A 21070-nucleotide genomic window follows, 5' to 3' on the forward strand; every position below is an offset into this window, starting at 1 on the left:
ATGTATCATGTATATACACTCAAAAACTTTTATACCATTTGGGGAAATTCTCAGATCTGAAACTTATGCATGATTAAGTTAAAAATCTTCACCTCAAACTACTAGCTATGAATTTGCACAATCTCCCCATAGGTTATTAAATGCTCATTTATTTCCTTTTCCTTTTCACATTCATTTCCCCCCATATCTTTTATTTTTCACTCATATTTTCTCTCCATTTCTTTCCTCATTCAGGCAAAATGTGCATTTCTGCTTTTCAGGTACATCAGATCCACCTGCTTTATCCTCACATAAAGAAAATGAATGAATCAGCTGCGGTGAGAAACACATTCTCAACCTGAGATCTATATTAGCATTTCTCACAGTTCATCCAAGTATGGTATATGTTTCATTTATTCTTATAAATAAAAACATTTTCGCAAGTGAAATAAAATAAGCTTAAGATTACACACTCAGAGGTGTAGACAAGCTTGCCTGAGAAGAAATGGTATTATTTCCTGAATTATAATACTTAAAATTTCAGTGTTACAACCCCTTTCATCTCTGACAATCTCAGAAGGTTTAATCATTCATTACAGAGTCCTCTCTTCTGTGCCTGAGGGCATGATACTGAATGAACAAGAGGATCTGAAATGAAAGGATCCAAATCCTATGGAAGTAGGAGTCCCATTGAATCACCACAAGTATTCATCACAGACTTTGGCAACAACACAACAATGTAGAGAAGACTACTCAAGAGCTTAAGGGAGATATTGCACCTATTGTTTAAAAGCCTGGTTCTGGTAGGAGGCCAGTGGTAGCAACAGTACTTCTGTTTAACTTGGATGCCTATAGAGCTAATTTTTCAGTAACATTACTGTGCTTTGGAGGACATGTCTATTCAAGACCAATTTCTTCCACACGCTTCTATTTATAGACAGAAATGATTTAAAAGCCTGTATTAAGTAAAATCTTTGATTCAAGAAAGCTATTCAAACATTGTATAAAGACAACTAACATTAAAAAGGAGATCTGCAATTCAGTGAGGTTATACAGAAATCAAGCTATATTCTATATACTTCAAGCGGCAAGACAATAGAATAGTAAGTAGATAATAAAAGTTAGACACAACTTAGCAACTAAACAACAACCATACATATTTATTGAAGTTTCACTGTAAGCCAGGCAATACGTGTAAAGTATCCAGCAACTTATCCTTACAATTTCATTATTTAGTTCAGTTCAGTTCAGTTCAGTTGCTCAGTCGTGTCCGACTCTTTCGACCCCATGAACTGCAACACGCCAGGCCTCCCTGTCCATCACCAACTCCCGGAGTTCACCCAAACTCAAGTCCATCCAGTCGGTGATGCCATCCAGCCATCTCATCCTCTCTCGTCCCTTTCTCCTCCTGCCCAGGTGCTATTATCATCCCCATTTTAGAAATGAGGAACTGAAGCTCAGAGGGGTTAAACAATTTGTTCAAAGTTGCAAAGCTAGTAAGTGACATAAGTTGGATCTGAACCCAAGTGGGCTTACCTCAGAAGCCCAAGTTCTTATTGATGACCAAACAATCACTGTCCAACAGAAATACAATGACCATATATATAATTTAAAATTTTCCAATAGTCACATTAAAAACTATGAAAATGACACATTTTACTTAGTTCAATATATTTAAAATATCATTTCAGATGATAAAATTATTACTTAAGTATTTTCCTTTATATTTTCATATTAGGTTTGTCTTTGAGATCTTTCCTGGTAGCTTAGCAGTAAAGAATCTGCCCGCACTGGAGGACATGTGAGTTTGATCTCTGTGTCAGGAAGATTCCCTAGAGAAGGGAATGGCTACCCACTCCAGTATTGCTGCCTGGGAAATCCCGTGGTGGGCAGAGGAGCCTGGCGGACTACAGTCCATGCAGTTGCAAAAGAGTCAGACACAACTTTGTGACTCCACAACATTTTATATTTACAGCCTGTCTCAATTTGAACTAGCCACATTTCCAGTGCTCAGCAGTCAACTCTAGCTGATGGTTACCCTACTGAAAAGTTTGTCACTAGACAATTTATTCACTGAGCAAATATTTCTTGAGAGCTACTGTATGCCTGTGTGCATTCTATCAGACATTAGAGAACATGCAAAGCAAGGTCCTTCTGAAGTTTACTCTCCTTGGTGAGAAACAGCAAATAAGTAAATAAACCCATAATTAAGCAATTAAACTATCAAACAGTGATCGGTGCTCTAAGGAAAACTAGGACAATGGAATAGAGTCATTCTGGGATTGCTCTGGATTGGGAAGATCCTGCACAAGTTTCTGAGGCATCTGAACTTCGCCTGAGTGTCATATGCTACAGAAAGAAGACAGTGCAGGGAGCAGAGCCACCAATAAGCATGACTGACCTGATGAGTTCTACTCCTTTCTATGGTGTAATTCTTTGTGCCTGCAACAGAATAATCAAATACCTTCCATGGCTCCTGGCATAAAAATAAAATGACTTTAGCGGTCATCTTCCTCAGAGGATATTGAAAGTTTTAGTGAAACAAGGGCTACATACCTCTGATGGGGACTTAACTGAAAGAAAATAACAGCACTGCTTAAAATATTTAAATTATTACCATGCGGTCTGAAGAAAGGCCAAGATAGAATGAAAATAGAATAACTGACTTGGTTGCATAAGATCAACTTCATTTTATTTCATGCACCTCTACTCTTTTTAGAGCTCTTTAAAAACCTCTCTAGGTACACAGACATTTAACTTATCTTACACTAACAAATAAGGGAATACCTGACCTCTTAAGTGAGATCATATGAAAATCACTAGACCCTGAAGAAATACAAACTCAATGATAAAATGCATTAAAATTGGATACAATGTTCTAGCTTAAACCAGAAGAAGATAGGCTTTTTCCCTTGAAGTACCATTTAAAATTATTTTGCATTGAATAAAAGAGCAGTTAACAGAGTCAACCCTGATTTTCAATGTATAATGAGAACTATAATAATAGTAGAAAGCATAAGAAAGTCACACTTACTATAGATTGTCAGTTTTATATCCTTGGCTTGTTTGCCAGCTGCATTGGACACAGAACACTGGTAGCGTCCCTTGTCACTTCTTCGTGCATTCTTTAAATGTAAAACTTGTCCTCTGTCTAGAATTTCAATATTAGGGTCTCCCAAAAATAAAGGCCTAGAAAAAAATACAATTTTATTCTATGGATCCATTTTCATTTTCCTAAACATTTTCTGTTTTATTAATCACAACAGAAATCATTAAGTTGTATGAGTTTAAAAACAAAATAGATCAAAGTTGAATTTTTTAGTAGGAATCTAAAAAATGCAATGATATGATTAAGTACTCCTGTTCAGAAGAGTGGGATTATTAAATCATGTTATTAATGAAAGTTAATTATCACTTTGAGATGAAAGATTCTTCCTTTTAAACTTAAATTGTTGAACAGTAATAATAAAATATTTTATTTCATTCATTCACCACCCCCTCTCCTTTTTAAATTTATATAGATAGTTTTTCTTTTCTGAATGATGGTGGAAAATTTAAGTGTATAGGAGCTTCAAGCCAAGCAATATTACTTGTACACTAATATTATAATACCTGGAAAAATATTCACAATATATAGTTATTACTAACTAAAGACAATGAGGTCAAGTTTCCTAATAAGTAGGTATTATAATAAATATGAATGCTTTCATAATCATTAATACTGAAAGGTATTTATCCCAAAGGTAGTTCATATACATTTGCCAAGGAGTCTTTTCCCACTATTCAGTCATTTACCAACTACTATTATGTGACTGCTTTACGTTTGGTAGCAGCTTTATTTAATACTTAAAACATCATGGTTATTAAAGTCTATGATATCTTAAGAGTCATACCTTTAAAATCCCATTGATATTCTTTCAGGAAGACCTATATCTGGTTTTTAAAAAGCTGCAGGGAATTTGCCACATGATAAATGAATGCAGTCACTATTAAGACTACAAGATTAAAGTCACTACTAAGACTACAAGATTAAAGAAAACACATTAAATTTTCTGCGGCAGCATCCCTTACTATTCCTTGGTATGACACTTTGTTTGAAGTTCCCTAAAACTGACAGAATCAAGTTCCTTACTTTAATGTATTCTGTTTAAAGAAGTGGAATACTTGATAATGCTACTCAAATTTAAGCAACTTTAAAACTTTCACTGATTGATCACTATGCAAGTTTCATAAAAATTGAAACAAAAAAAGCATTATAATAAGGAAAGGTCTTCTTGGTTTATTGCCCCAACGTGAGTCTTTCCTCTTAACATTGTCAGTTTGTGTTCTTTCACAGATTTTTCTAAACCTTTTCACTCATAAACGTGTTGCTAAAGGAATCTCAAGTTGTTATACATAAATGGCATTGTATTATTGTTCTATTTTTCTTTTAACTTGACAATAGCTACGGAGATAATTTTGGTACCTATATCTTGATTTTCTTTTTAATTGCTGTTCAGTGTTTCACAATATGACAATGCTGTATGTCACCTATCCATTCTCCCAAGATCAAGCTTTAAGCAGTTTTCCCTTTCTGCCATCATTGTTTCAGAGAGAATTAACATACAAGCCTTCCTGTGGAACAGACAATTGACTTCCCTTTCCTAGACAATGGAAGTATAACTGCTGTATTAGAGCACATGAACATTTAAATTTTAACTGATATCAAGAAATTGGCTTTCAGAGTACTAATTTATTAATACCTTGTTCCATCAGAGTATTATATCCTAACCTACCAAACTATAAGACAACAACTGATATTTTTCAAACTTCTATTTTTTTGCCAAACTGATCTATGAAAAACAAAGTCACGTTATTTTTGCTTACCTTCTCCAAATTATTGAAGGTGAACATCTTTTAAAACATTTATTACTTAACTATATAACTTTCTAATTGCCTGTTTATACCCTCCATACATTTTCCTATGTTGTCTTTCTTGACATATAAAAACATTTTATACAATCCTTTGTTTCATACACTGCAAATCTTTACCTTTTGCTACTTAAGTCTTAGACACCTACTTTCAGAAATTGTAAAAATACACAAACTATGACCGTGCTGTAATAAATAAGCTCTCATGAGCAATACAAATCATTGCACCTATTATCAATGTGGGCAAACCTCAGCAGCCCTTGAACTTGAAGTCTGGGGAACATTTAATTGCTCTTTAGGGGGTGTTCTTTTTGCCCATATAGTAAACTAGCTTAAGTATTTATCTTGATGTTATAAGCAAATTTCATTTTTTAATAATGCACAAAATTCCATGTAAACACAAGATTAGTTCTTTATTTGGATCTTGTATTTTTTCATTTGTTGCTCTTTGTGTATATTTGTGCTTAGTTGCTTCAGTTGTGTTCAACTCTTTGCAACCCTATGGACTGTAGCCTGCCAGGCTCCTTTGTCCATTGGGATTCTCCAGGCAAGAATACTGGGGTGGGTTACCATGCCCTCTTGCAGGGGATCTTCCCGACCCAGGAATCGAACCGGGCGCTCCTGCCTTGCAGGCGGATTCTTTACCAACTGAGCTATCAGGAAAGCCCTTGCATATATTCAGTGTATAACAAATTGAATTTCTCCATGTCTCTAAAATAAATTCCTAGCATTTATAAAGCATCTTATAATTCATAAATTTGAGACTATTTTTGAATATTGCTTTTCCTTCATGTTCACTTAAAACACTCTAGGTGGTAAGATAATTAAGAGGGAGAAAATCCACATCTATTTACAAACAGCTGGACTCTTGCAACAAATATAGAAAAAATACTCACTTGCCATCTTTTAACCAGCGAATAACAGGAAAGGGGGTGCCTTTCACCCGGCATTCAAGGCTGGTATTCTGGTTCAGGACAACTGAGACTTCACCAGGGGAACCAGCACCTATTATGGTGGGCGGGACTTAAACATAGATATTTTATCATGAAAATCTATGACAGCAAAAAGAGTAGAGGAGGGAGAGAAGATAATGATTTCTATAATATTTCAACAAGTTTTAATGTCAACAAGAAAATATTATGCAATAATCCCTTTTCATATCACATCTGTAGACCCAAATATCAAATTTAAATATAGGAACACATTCATGAAAGATCTGACAGCGGAAAATTACTTGGAAGAATTGTGGTAATAAAGAATTCATTTTGAGCAACATTAAATCAACACACAAAAGGAGTTTAGAATATAAATGAGCAGTGAAGCTCATATAATGAAATTTACTATGGTTATCCATTTAAAATAATGAATGACATAGTCAACGACAATCTGATAATGTTCAAATTCTACATATTATGCCATAGTGCTGTTTGAAATATACTACCCTTTTCTCTTTTAAAGGCCTCCTATGCTAAAATTGCATGTTAGATAAAATGTTAAAAGATTCACATTATGTTCCATGTGAAAAGGTGCTAGTTTTTATTCTTAGAATTATCAAGCATATTAAAGAGCTCCCATAAACTTCTCTGATCTTCAAATCCTCCCTTCACATCCTGTTATGGTGATTAACCATCATCTGCAGAGCTGTGTGTTGTACTGTGCTTAGCCGCTGAGTCATGTCCAATTCTTTGGGACCCTAAGAACTGTGTAGCTCGCCAGTCTCCTCTGTCCATGGGGATTCTCCAGGCAAGAATACTGGAGTAGGTAACCATGTCCTCTTCCAGGGGATCTTCCCAACCCAGGGATTAAACCTAGGTCTCCCGCACTGTAGGATTTTTTTTTTACCATCTGAGGCTCCAGGGAATGCCACTAAAAGGTATCAATGCCGGGAGGGGCGGGTGGTGATCAAATTTGTTTTAAGACCATGCTGGCTTCCAAATGAAGACCAGTTTCCAGTGGCAAAGAGTGGATGAAGTGGACTTGTTAGGAGGCTATTACATTAATTCAGTTTATAATCGATATGGGTTAAGAAGCAGACTTAACAGGATGTAGACAAATTCACAGAGTTGGGCAGAGGGAGTTAGGAAGAATCGGTGCCAGGTTGTGGCAGAAGCAGTAGTACTGACGGTCAGTATGATGTGGGTCACTGAAGGTGACCAGAACAGACATTTACTGAGACCTTTCTGAGTGACTTCCCTGGTGGCTCAGACTATAAAAGCGTCTGCTTACAATGTGGGAGACCTGGGTTCAATCCCTGGCTCAGGAAGATCCCCTGGAGAAGGAAATGGCAACCCACTCCAGTATTCTTGCCTGGAAAATCCCATGGATGGAGAAACCTGGTAGGCTACACTCCATGGGGTCGCAAAGAGTCAGACATGACTGAGCAACTTCATTTTCTTTCTTTCTGTTCTCTATGTAACTAAGATATTGAGCCAAAGATATTGAGCTAAAAAAGCCAAGATACTGTGGAGGAGATTAGACATACAGCCTGAGAGCTCAGAAAAGAAGTCTGAGTTGGAGATAAAAATGTGGAAGTCATCAGCACACAGAGAGCAGTAAATCATGACAGTAAATGAGTACCAAGAGAAATAATGCCAATGAGACTGATAATAGAAAGATTACTTTGTTTTTATAGCTGATACTTATAGACAATAATGGTAATTTTGGTATGAGACTGATAATAGAAAGATTACTTTGTTTTTATAGCTGATACTTATAGACAATAATGGTAATTTTGGTAGAGGAATGCCAAGTACTTCAGGCTTTGACAACACTTATGAGACAGAATTTTTATGTTACAACAGTTAATGAATGATCATAAACTGCGTTAGAGTTAACGCAGGATCATCCCCAGACCTCATTTCTACTCCAGACTTACAAATCATATGTCCTTTGATGAGCAAAATATTGAACATGAAGGGAGTCATTTTATCACAAAGTGAACTTTAATCAGCAAAAATAATTTCACAAGCTAAACTTATGAAAATTTTAATTTATGATTAGGATTCAAACATTTTAAATATTTTAAACACCAATTTATTACAGTTTCAGCCTGTTCTCAGAATTCTCCCCACTTAATTAGAATTAGGGCTGAGGTAATTTAGTTACAGAAATTATTCAGAACGCAAAGGAGGGTGAATTTGTTACATTTATCAGTTCAAGTACAACCCAGGAGTTTCAGGAGAGGTCAGCAAATGAATGAATTTTACCTGCATTATCCTCTATAGTAACCTCCCAAAGAATTTCCTGACCGCCTCAATAGAGAAACTGACAAGAACAGTAATTTATTATTTTATGTATAAGACAGTACCATGTACCCAAGGACAAAAATAATAAGAGTAAAATGAATATTTCTATCAAATTTTCATCTCTTTAACTCTTTAATACAGTCAGTGCTATGCTATATAAAACACATCTGAATCATAGTTTTTTAAAAGAATATTTTCCTTACCTAGCACATCAATGTTAAAATGCTTTTGAGAAGTGCCTGCAACATTAATTGCTTTACAGGAATATCTTCCTGCATCCTCTGGAGAGGTTCTGAAGAGCTTTAATATCTTCCCATTGTTTACAATCTGAATACTGCTGCTCTCAGTCACCTTTTAAGACCAAAAGGGTCAATGTTATTTCCAATCCCAATAAAAATGCCTAATTAAATTTGAAGCAAAAATTTTATATTGCTATTAATAAGACAGTCACATCTGAATGATTAATTTCAGAGGCACAGGCAAAGATGTACGCATATTTGGACATCTCCATTTACCTGAACATCATCTTTATACCACATAATGATGGGAGATGGAGTACCTTCAACTTCACAAAAGAGACTGGTTGGCTGGTTGACCAACACGGACACATTTGTTACTTGTTCTTTATCTTTAATTACTGGAGGAACTGCAAAAAGTGAGGAACTGTAGTTAGTTTAAAATAAATATTATATATAGTTCCTTTACAAAGGACTTTGGAAAGCAAATCTGAGATATTTGATAGCTAGAAAAGGTTGGTCATACTTAAGCAAAGCTTTTATTATGAAATGAAGAGTCTTGACAATATATTTATAAGTAACTCACTAAATTTTTACTTTAACTATTCAGGTATGAATTAAAACTGAAAATTAAAAATTAAAAAAAAAATTCAGTTATGTATTAAGGATAAATTTAAGGGAGAAACTATTTATTTCACATACCACTCAAAATGCAAACTGCTCGTCTCAAGTTAAGTGGGACTACTTTGCTGATAAGAATGAATATTGCCCAGTATTTATGGAAGACAATATCCATTAAATTTTTAAGTGTATGTATTCTTTGACTCATGCATATGTCATGAGCCATACGTACACAATTTTCACTGAAGCATTGATTTTCACTGAAGCATTACTTAAAACAGTATACAAGTGGTACCTAACTAAATGTTCATCATCAATATCATAGAAAGCTAAGTCATGGTATAGTGGGATCCTAGTCAGGCATACATAAGAGTTAGGAATATTGAATAATTTCTAAGGTAGAGTATTTAATGATACAGGCAAGGTATGCAGTAATGGATAAAATGGTCTACTATAAATTCTTTTTATATGTAAAAAGAAAGAGGATGAAATATATATTCGTATTTCTTCATTTTTGCAGAAAATATCTCTGGGAAGATACACACAAACACACACACACCTCTAACAACTTTCCTTGCCCATAGGGAGGATAAAGTAGATTGCTTAGCTCAGGGCCAGGAGACTTTTGACTTTGTATCTTTTTTTACCGTTTGAATTTTCAGTGATGTAAAATCACAATAAAAAATTATATGAAATTTTAAGTCAACTGAATACATGAAGTTAGACTACTACTTTTTAAATTGATAACATGTCTTTTTATGTAAATATTAAATGATACTACACTGAAAGAAAAATATATAAAGGAATTTGAACATGTTACATATTCAGTTATATGACTATCTGTATTTACCATGGACTTTGAGATTATATCTTCTTTCTGTGGTTCCAGCTTCATTGACTGCCACACAAATATACTCCCCGTTGTCATATGGTGTAACAGAAGCAATAACCAACAATGTGCCGTCTTCTAATATAGAAATACCAGGCTCTTGGCCTGTCAGCTCTCTACCATTCCGCAACCATTTGATGGTTGGTTTGGGGGTACCTAAGAAAGAAATTAAAGCTTTGTGATATTTTACAACAAACTTAGAAATCACTATTAAATATCAACTATCTTGAGGAAAAATAAAATTTCTCATCATTATACTATGTATCCTTAGGTACTTTCAAGATATGGAATTTTGCAGAGATTATGGTATGTCATCTCTCTATTTCCTGACTGGTTTTAAAAGATCTAAGGATTCCAGTGTAGAATTTGATCAAAGTTGTTTTTATCAAGACAAGAAAAACATTTTCTTGAGTGAGTTCACGGTATTAATGAGGGAAAAAGCTATTTTAGTTAACTAGACTAGAAATAGGCAGGGATTTGGGGTGATAATAAACGAAGAGTAAGGAACAGAAAGTGAGGATTATGCAAACACAAATGACATTTCATCATTCACATTTTAAACAGTCCTGATAGAGCAGAGATGAGGAACATCGACTATTCACACATCTTGTGGGGATCCCATTCTGTTAAAGAGAGGGCATAGATTGATTCTTGAGCTTTTATACTGAAAATAAAGTTGAGAAAGCAGTGAGCAGAACTGCTTTCCTGGATTTATTTATGACCAACAGAGTGAATGGAAGTTATATGAATAAAAGTGATTAAAAAAAATCTTAAAAAGCATAATGGAGCCAAAAGGACATACTGGAAATAGACAAAGATTAACTCTATAATCAGAGAAGGCGATGGCACCCCACTCCAGTACTCTTGCTTGGAAAATCCCATGGACGGAGGAGCCTGGTAGGCTGCAGTCCATGGGGTTGCGAAGAGTCGGACCCAAATGAGCGACTTGCCTTTCACTTTTCACTTTCATGCACTGGAGAAGGAAATGGCAACCCACTCCAGTGTTCTTGCCTGGAGAATCCCAGGGACGGGGGAGCCTGGTGGGCTGCCGTCTGTGGGGTCACACAGAGTCGGACACGACTGAAGTGACTTAGCAGCAGCAGCAGCAGCAAGAACAACTCTATAATATGAATCTATTTATACAGCAAAGAATGTGCCAGGCAGTATTCTAAGTACTTTCACATTTTACTTAATTTATATAAAAAATAAAAGCACATTAAATAAAATCAATATATTGTATGAGACATGGCTAATAATCTTAAAGCATAATAAAAATATCAAAGAATGGAGAATGGTCATATATCAAAGACAAGTACGCAAATGGCACGAATACACAGAATGTATCATTAAGATTAAACTCAAATTGAGTCAAAGTGTTACAAAAATGACTTTGACTATTAATGACTCAATCATAAAAATGACTACATTTATGGGAAAAAATGAAACAAAAGTAGTGGCATATTCCACTGGAAGATGCTGACTGATGAAGAAGAGAATATAAAACTCATGGACTACAGTTGCACATGTTGCCAAGGATAAAAGTGGGTTATAACCATTTCCTTACATCCTACTTATTCCTTTATGGACTTCTCAAACTTCTCAACTAATGTTTGTTAAGCTAATAAATGAAAAAGCAAACTACACAAGCATAAGAAATAAATTGTATTATCTTTACTTTCTCAATGGTAGAACAACCAGGTCAAGATGAAATTCACGGCAAAGATAACGAAAAGGCACTAAGCTAGAAGGGGACGACAGAGGATGAGATGGCTGGATGGCATCATTGACTCAACGGACAAGAGTCTGAGCGAGCTCTGGGAAGTGGCGAAGGACAGGGAGGCCTGGGCATGCTGCACTCCATGGGGTCACAGAGAGTCAGACAGGACTGAGCGACTGAACACGGCAATTTTAAATTAACACAAGAATTCTATCCCAGGTGAACTAGGAAACTAGGAAGAGGTTGTATATCAAACTGGAAAAGGGACATTCAAGTCAGCTTCTAAGTCAGGGATTCAGCGGCCCTTGAGAGTGAGCACGCACAGAACTTACTTGAACCTACCTTTCTCAAGGATTCTTCTCCAGGCCTTGCCTACCACCACCACCCACTGATCCTAGGAATGGTGGTGGTGGCGTAGTTGCTAAGTTGTGTCCAACTCTTGAGACCCCATGGACTATAGTCTGGCAGGCTCTCAGGCCGTGGGGATTCTCCAGGCATACTGGAGAGGTTTGTCATTTCCTTCTCCAGGGGATCTTCTCAACCCAGTGATTGAATCCATGTCTCCTGCATTGCAGGCATATTCTTTACCACTGAGCCACCAGGGAAGCCATCATTGACCCTAGGAATAGTTACTGACAACTCTTTACATATCTGAAGAGCTTATTAGAGTTGCCTTTTTTTCAATGCTGGTAGAAAATAATCATTGATGAGAGAGATATTGTTAAGAGATGCAAAATCTTGCTGCAGAAAGAGAGAGAGTTGTAAGGTCCTTCAACTTCCACTGTCTCCAGGAACGACGACTAAGAGGCTCGTGTAGGAGCATGGATTCCTCCAGCAGATGATGGAAAGGATACTGCTTGGTTTTTGCCAGAATTAGTACAGACTCATTTGAGTCACTGCAGATGACCATTATGTGAAAGAGAATATTTTGGGCCACCTATTGGGCATCCAGGGTAAGGTGATAATAACCTTTTTTATAGGCTTTGGAGGAGAAAGAATAACCATCTCCTGCCAGGAAATATGATGGGATAGAAAGCCCAGAAATTCAGGGAAAGGAGGAGTTTAGACAAGCATCAGGAAGCCAAGTTACTACCTGGCTCCAGAATTATCAGTAGAGGATAAATCTAGAAAGGAGTTTTTAGAAAAGATGAGTAACAAGGGTATGGTCCTAATTTATACCCCTAACTGAGATAAATATGCAATATTTTGAATAGCTCTGTCACATTATAAAGAGAAATCTTGTCAGAAATAAAATGAACTAAGTAACAGGAAGGAGCATGAACTGGAAAACATACCGGATTAGGCAAGTCTGAAAGAACAGAAGGTATTTCCAGCAAAGGAAATAAAACATCTGGAGGGAAGAATACCTAATTTAAAGAGTTCTTATTTGAAAGAAGTGTTAGTTTCCATTTTGCACAAATGTTATAACAAGGACTGATGAGTAGAATTTAATGATGCCTGGGGTTCAATACAGAATTCTAGAACAATACAACATTATGCCAATGCCCACGTGACCGAGTCGTACACACCTTTTGCAGGACATGGAAATGCAATGCGTTGGTTGGCCACTCTCTCTTGGAATGGAGTGTTATATGGAGGCTCTAGGTCTTCCAGAATAGGTGGTTCTATTAGAAAAGTAAATGCATTATCACAGGCTTTCCTTAGGCAATACTGAATTCTTCTGAGGCTACATATAACACCTGCTTCTCTCTTCCTGCCTTTGCTCTGGTAGTCTCCCTACTGGAATGCTTTTCCTCCTGATTGGACATGTCTGACTCCTTCTAGCCAACAAGATTTCACTATACATATCATCACCTCAGAGAAGCCCTCATGACAATTCAGTCTACAGTAGCCAACTGCTGGGAGTTGTCTAATAAAAACTATTTTAAATTTCTACAAAGCGCATCTCACAATCTGTTATTTCTTATTCACTTGCCTGCTTGCTTTCTGCCTACTTACAGAACTGGTCATGAGACCAGGGCTTTTACCCCTGTCACTGTCTTCTCCTCACCGCCTAGATCACGACAGACCCCTGGCAGGAACTTGATAAACACGTGTTGCTTAAAGGAATAAAGATTAACCAATTCGGAGCAGGGGGGCGGTGCACCGTGTGGCACGTGGGATCTTAGTTTCCCAACTAGGGATCGAACTCGTGCCCCCTACAGTGGAAACGTGGAGCCTAACTACTGGATCACCAGGGAATTCCCCAAAGATTAATCTTTAAACCTTCAATATAGGCCATCATTAGAGGGAACAGTGGACCTCGACTTTCTAGGGATTAAAGTTGAATCCCTTACTACTCTAAGGTAAATCCTACTCCAATCAACTGTGCCCACAATTTCTTCCAAACCAAAACTAGTGGGTGGGGTACTTCCCTAGGATTGTTTGCACTACCTACACCATCCTCGGCAACTCCATTTTCAAAGGTAAACAGTTTACTAACATACAGTTTCATTTCATTTCTGGAATCATTTTCCCTTCAAAGATAACTAGAGAGTCATAAAGCTATACAGAAGTCTTCTGAAAGTGATCCAAGACTAAGCAAGACTGTATCTTCCGCAGAGACTCCAGGGTTTTTCCCCCACTCCCCACCCCGCCATCCATATGTTTTCCTAGGACCCAAATCACCTTGAACATGTAGTGTTATCTCCGTCTCATCACTGCCTGCTATGTTAGTAGCGACACATGTATATATGCCAGCATCTGAGAGCACCGCTTGTTTGATGCTTAATGTCCCATCTGGATGCCTAATGTGCTGCAGTCCATCAACCAGCACGGCGCCTCCACCTTTGAACCAGGTGATAACAGGAAGAGGTGTCCCTTGAGCACTGCACGGAATGTCCACTCTTTGACCAACTTGGACTTTCATAACTTTAGGGCCACGCTGTATCTTTGGAGGCACTGGAAACAATGACTGAGTATTAATAATCCAGGTTTTAAAAACTTCCTTCCTTTTTTCACTTTAAATGAGACCTCCTCACCAAGACGCAGCATGGGAAAGTAGAATCATCTCAGGATGGGGACCCAGGCTCAGGCCACTTACTAGCTGTGTGATCGAGGGCAATTCAGTATACTGTGTGAGGCCTGTTTCCTTGCTAACCCAGGCAAAATAACCTCTTCAGTACCAATGCACTGCAAGGATTATGGGAAAGAATGAATTTAAACTTCTCATTCCAAACTCGAGGAATATTAAGCATTTAAGGATGTCAGATTTCTTACATAAATAACGTAAGGTTTAAAAGCCTCTAAAATGCCAATCCAGTTGATTTCTGTAACAGAGTAAAAAAGTGTTTCTCTCCATGGATTCTTAGCTTCTGTTCACTTTGTGGAAGGTTTAACCAGACAGTAAGAACTATTTCTCATAATAGCGTTCACTTATTTCAGAGAAGAAAATCAAGATAGAACTTCTATTATTTCCCTTTATCTACCTTCCTTCAGAAATGTAAATGAGATAGTTTATCAAAAGTAGTGTTAGGTTCCACATACACGCATTGTGAACTATAAAATCAAATTGATTCCTAAAGATATGATTAGAATTTATGTACTTTACATCCCTGAAAAACCCGATTTCTCTGTCCTTTTGTTAAAACTTAATATTTAACCAAGATATTCTAAAGGTTTCATTGGCAACAATCTTTTAAGCTGATAGTACAGGCAAACTTCACTTTACTTTTACTGTGCTTTGCTTTATTGCACTTTACAGATAATGCAATTTTTTACAAATGGAAGTTTTACGGCAACCCTACATTGTCAAATGATGTTTAGCATTTTTAGCAATAAGATGGAGAAGGAAATGGCAACCCACTCCTGTGTTCTTGCCTGGAGAATCCCATGGACAGAGAAGCCTGGTAGGCTGCAGTCCATGGGGTCACACAGAGTCGGACACGACTGAAGCGACTTGGCAGCGGCAATTAGATATTTTTAAAATTAATACTGTATGTATTATGCTCAGTGCATGTACATTGTTTTTAAAGCCATAATGTTCTTGCACACTTAGTGGACTATAGTATAGTGTAAACATAATTTTTATAGGCACTGGGAAACCAAAAACATCCGTGTGACTCACTTGATTGCTGTATTCATTTTACTGAGATTCTCTGGAACCAAACCCATAATATCTCCAAGATATGTCTGTATTATTATCATATTTTATGAAAAAAACATTAAAGATAAAAGAGGGTAGGTTTTACATAATACCCTAGAACTAGTGACTAACAGAACTCTCAGTGGATTTTATATCCCACAGTCAAGAGGATACTAGAGTAGTGACTGATCTGAGAGTGAAATCAGGTCAAGACCATGGGAGAAAATTTCTTGTCTTATTTGAATGCAGGGCTTAGAATATGTGCTCACTAAGCATATGTTGAATGAATGAGTAATTAGACTATGGCAAATTGGGGGAAGAAAGCAGACTACCAAGAAAATTTTGTAAAATAGTTAAAGAACTCCAGGAGCAGAATGTTTTCAGTGACTGAGCTCCATAAACATTGAAAATGACTGTTTAAAGGCTATTAAATCCTTCCTTGAGCATTTGCTTCCACAAAAGGCTACCAGTCTAAATGCATTTCTTTCTTTTTTTTTTTAAAGAATGAATATACTGATTTTTTTTTAGAATGAATATACTTATTTTCACTTATATATTTTTTATTTTGGCTGTACTGGGTCTTCATTGCATCATGTGGGCTTTCTCTAGTTGCAGAGCATGGGCTCTAAAGTGGGGGGGGGTCTCAATTGCCCTGCAGCAGGTGCAATCTTAGTCCCCCAAAAAGGGACTGAACCCATGTCCTGTGCATTAGGAGGTGGTTTCTTAACCAGTGGACCACCAGGGGAGTTCCTAAACGTATTTCTTTTTTTACGGTGTATCAACAATACTTATACATGACCTGTGGATGGACATCTAGTAAAACTTAGATCCAAAATTTAAATACTGTTCACCTGAGGAAAAAGGGGAAAGTTGTTTATGGATAGGAGATAACATTTTCAAAGTAAATGAAAGAAAGTTGTGAGTCTCAGATTTTAGAAAATTTTTGTATAATTACTCCATATACAATTTGAGGATAACTATCAGAGAAACTGATAATAGGTTTCCTGGACAACAGGTTTCCTGGTGGCTAGTCCACAGATAGCATATACTTTCATTTCGAAACTCACCATGGACGTTTAACTTAACAGACTGGGTCACATTCCCTGCAATATTTGTGGCGACGCAAAGATACATCCCACTATCTGAAACACGGGTCTCAGTGATCTTCATTGAACCAGAAGGGAGGAACGTGTGTCTAAGAGAAGGAAACCACAGGGCAGACCATAAAATAGGAGAATTTAAATATCCCCTAAGCAACTGCAATTCACTGTGAAATTATTACTCTGCAAACAGTTTTTGAAACCATTCTCCAATCTATAATGTCATTTCTATGCACCTTAAAAGTCAGGAATTTTCGTAATTATCCTATGTATTCTGTATGATATTCTCACCAATACCAATTTGCTTCCACATTTAAATTTAATCTAAGGTGTGACATTGTCAAATAATTGTACATCTCTTTGCTTTACTAAGTTATAGCTTTACAAAGCAAATGTTTTAACAAACTTTGAAGATACTTTGAACACATTATAGTTTTTCTCCAGTGCTTCATTAAAAATTTTATGTGCTAAAATAAAAACAAAAGAAGGTACATATGCAGTTCTCAAATATATATTGAGAATACACACACACACACACACACACACACCTCTTATGTAGTTAGGTAGACCAGATCTACACATAAAATGTTATTATGTTCACTTTACTAAAATAGCTTTAAGAGGGAGGGGCCAAATAGACCTACCTACTATCAGGATTTCTATAAGTTAAGAAAGTGTGCTATTGGCCCAGAGACTGACAAATGGATAAACAGTTAAAGATGGAGATCCTCTCATCCCCACCAGAAGACTTGAGCATATATGAGAACTCAACATGTAATACATAATATCAGAGGTGATGTTACAGAAAGTTAGGAAAGGACTGACTATTCAAAACTAGTGTTGGGCAAGTGGCTCTCCACATGGGAAAATAAATAAAATTAGAGCACAAACTAGTACTATACACAAAATAAAAATTCAGAAGTATTAAAATCCAAAATGTGAAAACAAACTTAAAATATTGCAATAAGACATTGCAATTTTATTTATGATCTACTAAACAAACACCTTTGCCAACAAAGGTCCGTCTAGTCAAGGCTATGGTTTTTCCTGTGGTCATGTATGGATGTGAGAGTTGGACTGTGAAGAAGGCTGAGTGCCGAAGAATTGATGCTTTTGAACTGTGGTGTTGGAGAAGACTCTTGAGAGTCCCTTGGACTGCAAGGAGATCCAACCAGTCCATTCTGAAGGAGATCAGCCCTGGGATTTCTTTGGAGGGAATGATGCTAAAGCTGAAACTCCAGTACTTTGGGCACCTCATGCAAAGAGTTGACTCATTGGAAAAGACTCTGATGCTGGGAGGGATTGGGGGCAGGAGGAGAAGGGGACGGCAGAGGATGAGATGGCTGGATGGTATCACTGACTCGATGGACGTGAGTCTTAGTGAACTCCCGGAGTTGGTGATGGACAGGGAGGCCTGGCGTGCTGCAATTCATGGGGTCGCAAAGAGTCGGACACAACTGAGTGACTGAACTGAACTGAAACAAACACCTTGAGCTACAGGCAAATTGTAAAATTCTGTACAACCAGTACGTGAGTCCTAGCATGCTCAGTCATGCTCAGTCCAACTCTTAGCAACCCCATTGCCTGTAGCCCACCAGGCTCCTGAGTCCATGGGATTCTCCAGCCAAGAATACTGGAGTGAGTTGCCATTTCCTCCTCCAAGGGATCTTCCTGACCCAGGGATGGAACTAGACACCATATATAAATTAATTTGAAAGTCTAGGAGTATTGTGAGATATTTTCAACACATACAGGAGACAAAGGATTGCTATTAAGAACAAAACCCAAATTTCTACATTCAATAATAAAAGAAAAACAAGTCACCAGAACACTGGAGCAGGTTTAAAGATGCAATTCACAAACAACAAAATGGCCAACAAACAAGAGAAAGCATTCTAGGCCCACTGGAATTCAGTCAGGTGAAAAGTAAGATAGTTGCAAGATACCATTTCACACCTATATGAATGGCAAAAACTTTTGAGTCAGTCATCACCACGCATTGTTGCACCAGGTACATCTATTTCCTGCAGGTGGGAGATAAATCAGGATTGCCCCTTCAGAAGGCAGTTAGGCAATGGCTACAAAACTCAAAATAGGGATTCATTCTAACTAGAAACTGCAGTTCTAGGTACAAGTCTCAAAGAAACTCGTGTATCTGCATACAAGGAGAGACATAAAAAGATATTCCCTGAAAAGTTTTGTTTCTAAAGCCAAGGGGGAAAAAAGAATAAAATGTAGAAACACAAACCAGAGCATAAAGAGAGAAATCTGTCTAAATAAAACGTAGAATATGTGTATGGTAATGAAAATGAATAAACTGAATCTACATGCATAAAAATGGATACAAGTTGACTCAATAAAGCAAGCAGTAGAATAATAGATAACATGCTACAATGGTAAACTGAAAACAAGTACATGAAAACAAAATTAAAGGCAGAGAATATATTCTGTACTCTCTAAGGATGTATGTCTGGATACACATCAAGTCTGTGGCCATGCTTGCTCCTGGGAAGGGGGAGGGAGACTGACTGAGAAGGGGAACAATGAAACTTCAGCCTCATCTGAAATAAGGTACGTCTGCTATTCAGAAACGTCAAGGCACTTACTTTTTTCAAAGACATAATAAAGTAGTTCTTCATTGTTTATTTTTTCCCCTCAAGAGTGGTAGGGAAACTAGAGTGGCATGAATTTATAGCTTCAAAACTATACACATCAACAAGTCCAAGAGAAGATAGCTAGACATTATAGCTCTTATTCTGCCGGTAACTTCTGGCATGATATTCAGTTAAAATAGTAAGTGATACCGTTCTTTGAGAACAAGAGGAGAAGTATGGAATGTATATTATATCATCCTTTCAGGAATTATCCTCATTCTATAAACAAAAAGTCGAGGTTCAAAGAGACCCACTGAAAAAACTGCCAAAGTTTCAGAGAAGCTTTATGTAGTGGAGGTAAATTTAAACTCACACCTGCATGGCAACAAAAGTTGTACTCTGAAAGTCTCTGGCATTCTGCTTTCCATGACTCTTAGACTATCAAATGTTTTTTCAGTGGACCTTTGTTTGTTTAAGGGCTTTAATCAAGAAGATTTGTACAAAACTACCTAATGAAAGTCAAAACCTTGATATTAGAGAACCTATTGTGTTTTATTGCTTCTCTGGGTATAATGCAATTTTATAAATAATACGCACTTTGTGCCAACAAGAATCTACATACAAATCTACATCCAAACCATTTCCATAACTACCTTGTAGAATGCACCAGTGGGAAGTTATGTCAAAGCTCAGTTTTAGCATTTCTGCTCTTAAAGAATGATTTAGATGGTTTATATGTTTCCTGTAGGCTCAGTGTAATATCAATTATCTCAAATTTAAAAACTGGGCTTCTTGATTGGGTTGTTTTTTTGATACTGAGCTACATGAGCTGTTTGTATATTTTGGAGATTAATCCTTGTCAGTTGTTTTGTTTGAAAACATTTTCTCCCATTCTGAGGAGACGATCTCATGGATATTTCTCCAAAGATGACACACAGATGGCCAACAAACTCATGAGAAGATGCCTAACATCACCAATTATTAGAGAAATGCAAATCAAAATTACAATGAGGTATCACATCACTTTGGTCAGAATGGCCATCATGAAAAAAATCTAGAAACAATAAATGCTGGAGAAAGTCTGGAGAAAAGTGAACCCTCCTACACTGTTGCTGGGAATGTAAATTGGTACAGCCACTATGGAGAACAGTAGGGAGGTTCCTCAAAAAACTAAAAATGGAATTATCATATGACCCAGCAATCCCACTCCTGGGCAGATACTCAGAGAAAACCAGAGTTCAAAAAGATACATGCACCCCATTGTTCACTGTAGCACAATTTACAATAGTCAGGACATGGAACCAACCTAAATATCCACCAACAGAGAAATGGATAAAGATGTGGTACGTACATACAATGAAATGTTATTCAGCAATAAAAAGGAACAAAATAGTGCCATCTGCACAGATGCGGATAGACCCAGAGATTATCATATGGAGTGAAGTAAGAAAGAAAAACAAGTAGCATCAAATATCAAATAATACTGCTTATATGTGGAATCTGGAAGAAAGGTACAGATGAACATATCTGCAAAGCAGAAATAGGGACACAGACGTAGAGAACTTATGGACACCAATGGGAAAAGTGGGGATGGGATGAACTGGGAGATGAATATTGACACACGTACACTACTCATACTGTGCATAAAATAGATAACTAAAGAGAACCTGCTGCATAGCACAGAGAATCCTACT

General features: G+C 37.0%; 1 protein-coding gene across 4 annotated transcripts in view; it reads right to left on the reverse strand.

Moving 5' to 3' along the window:
- Positions 1-21070, reverse strand: part of HMCN1 (hemicentin 1) — a 538357-nt gene that overhangs the window by 228889 nt on the left and 288398 nt on the right. For all 4 annotated transcript variants that reach the window (XM_070384783.1, XM_070384782.1, XM_070384784.1 and 1 more), the window contains 8 exons: positions 16750-16877; positions 14227-14499; positions 13128-13223; positions 9843-10037; positions 8651-8781; positions 8339-8486; positions 5787-5913; positions 3014-3168 (listed from right to left, as the gene is read on the reverse strand). In XM_070384783.1, the coding sequence (XP_070240884.1) occupies positions 3014-3168; positions 5787-5913; positions 8339-8486; positions 8651-8781; positions 9843-10037; positions 13128-13223; positions 14227-14499; positions 16750-16877 (1253 nt within the window). The remainder of the gene's footprint in view (positions 1-3013; positions 3169-5786; positions 5914-8338; positions 8487-8650; positions 8782-9842; positions 10038-13127; positions 13224-14226; positions 14500-16749; positions 16878-21070) is intronic.

The sequence above is a fragment of the Bos mutus genome, chromosome 16 (assembly GCF_027580195.1).
Source record: "Bos mutus isolate GX-2022 chromosome 16, NWIPB_WYAK_1.1, whole genome shotgun sequence".
Taxonomy (NCBI): domain Eukaryota; kingdom Metazoa; phylum Chordata; class Mammalia; order Artiodactyla; family Bovidae; genus Bos; species Bos mutus.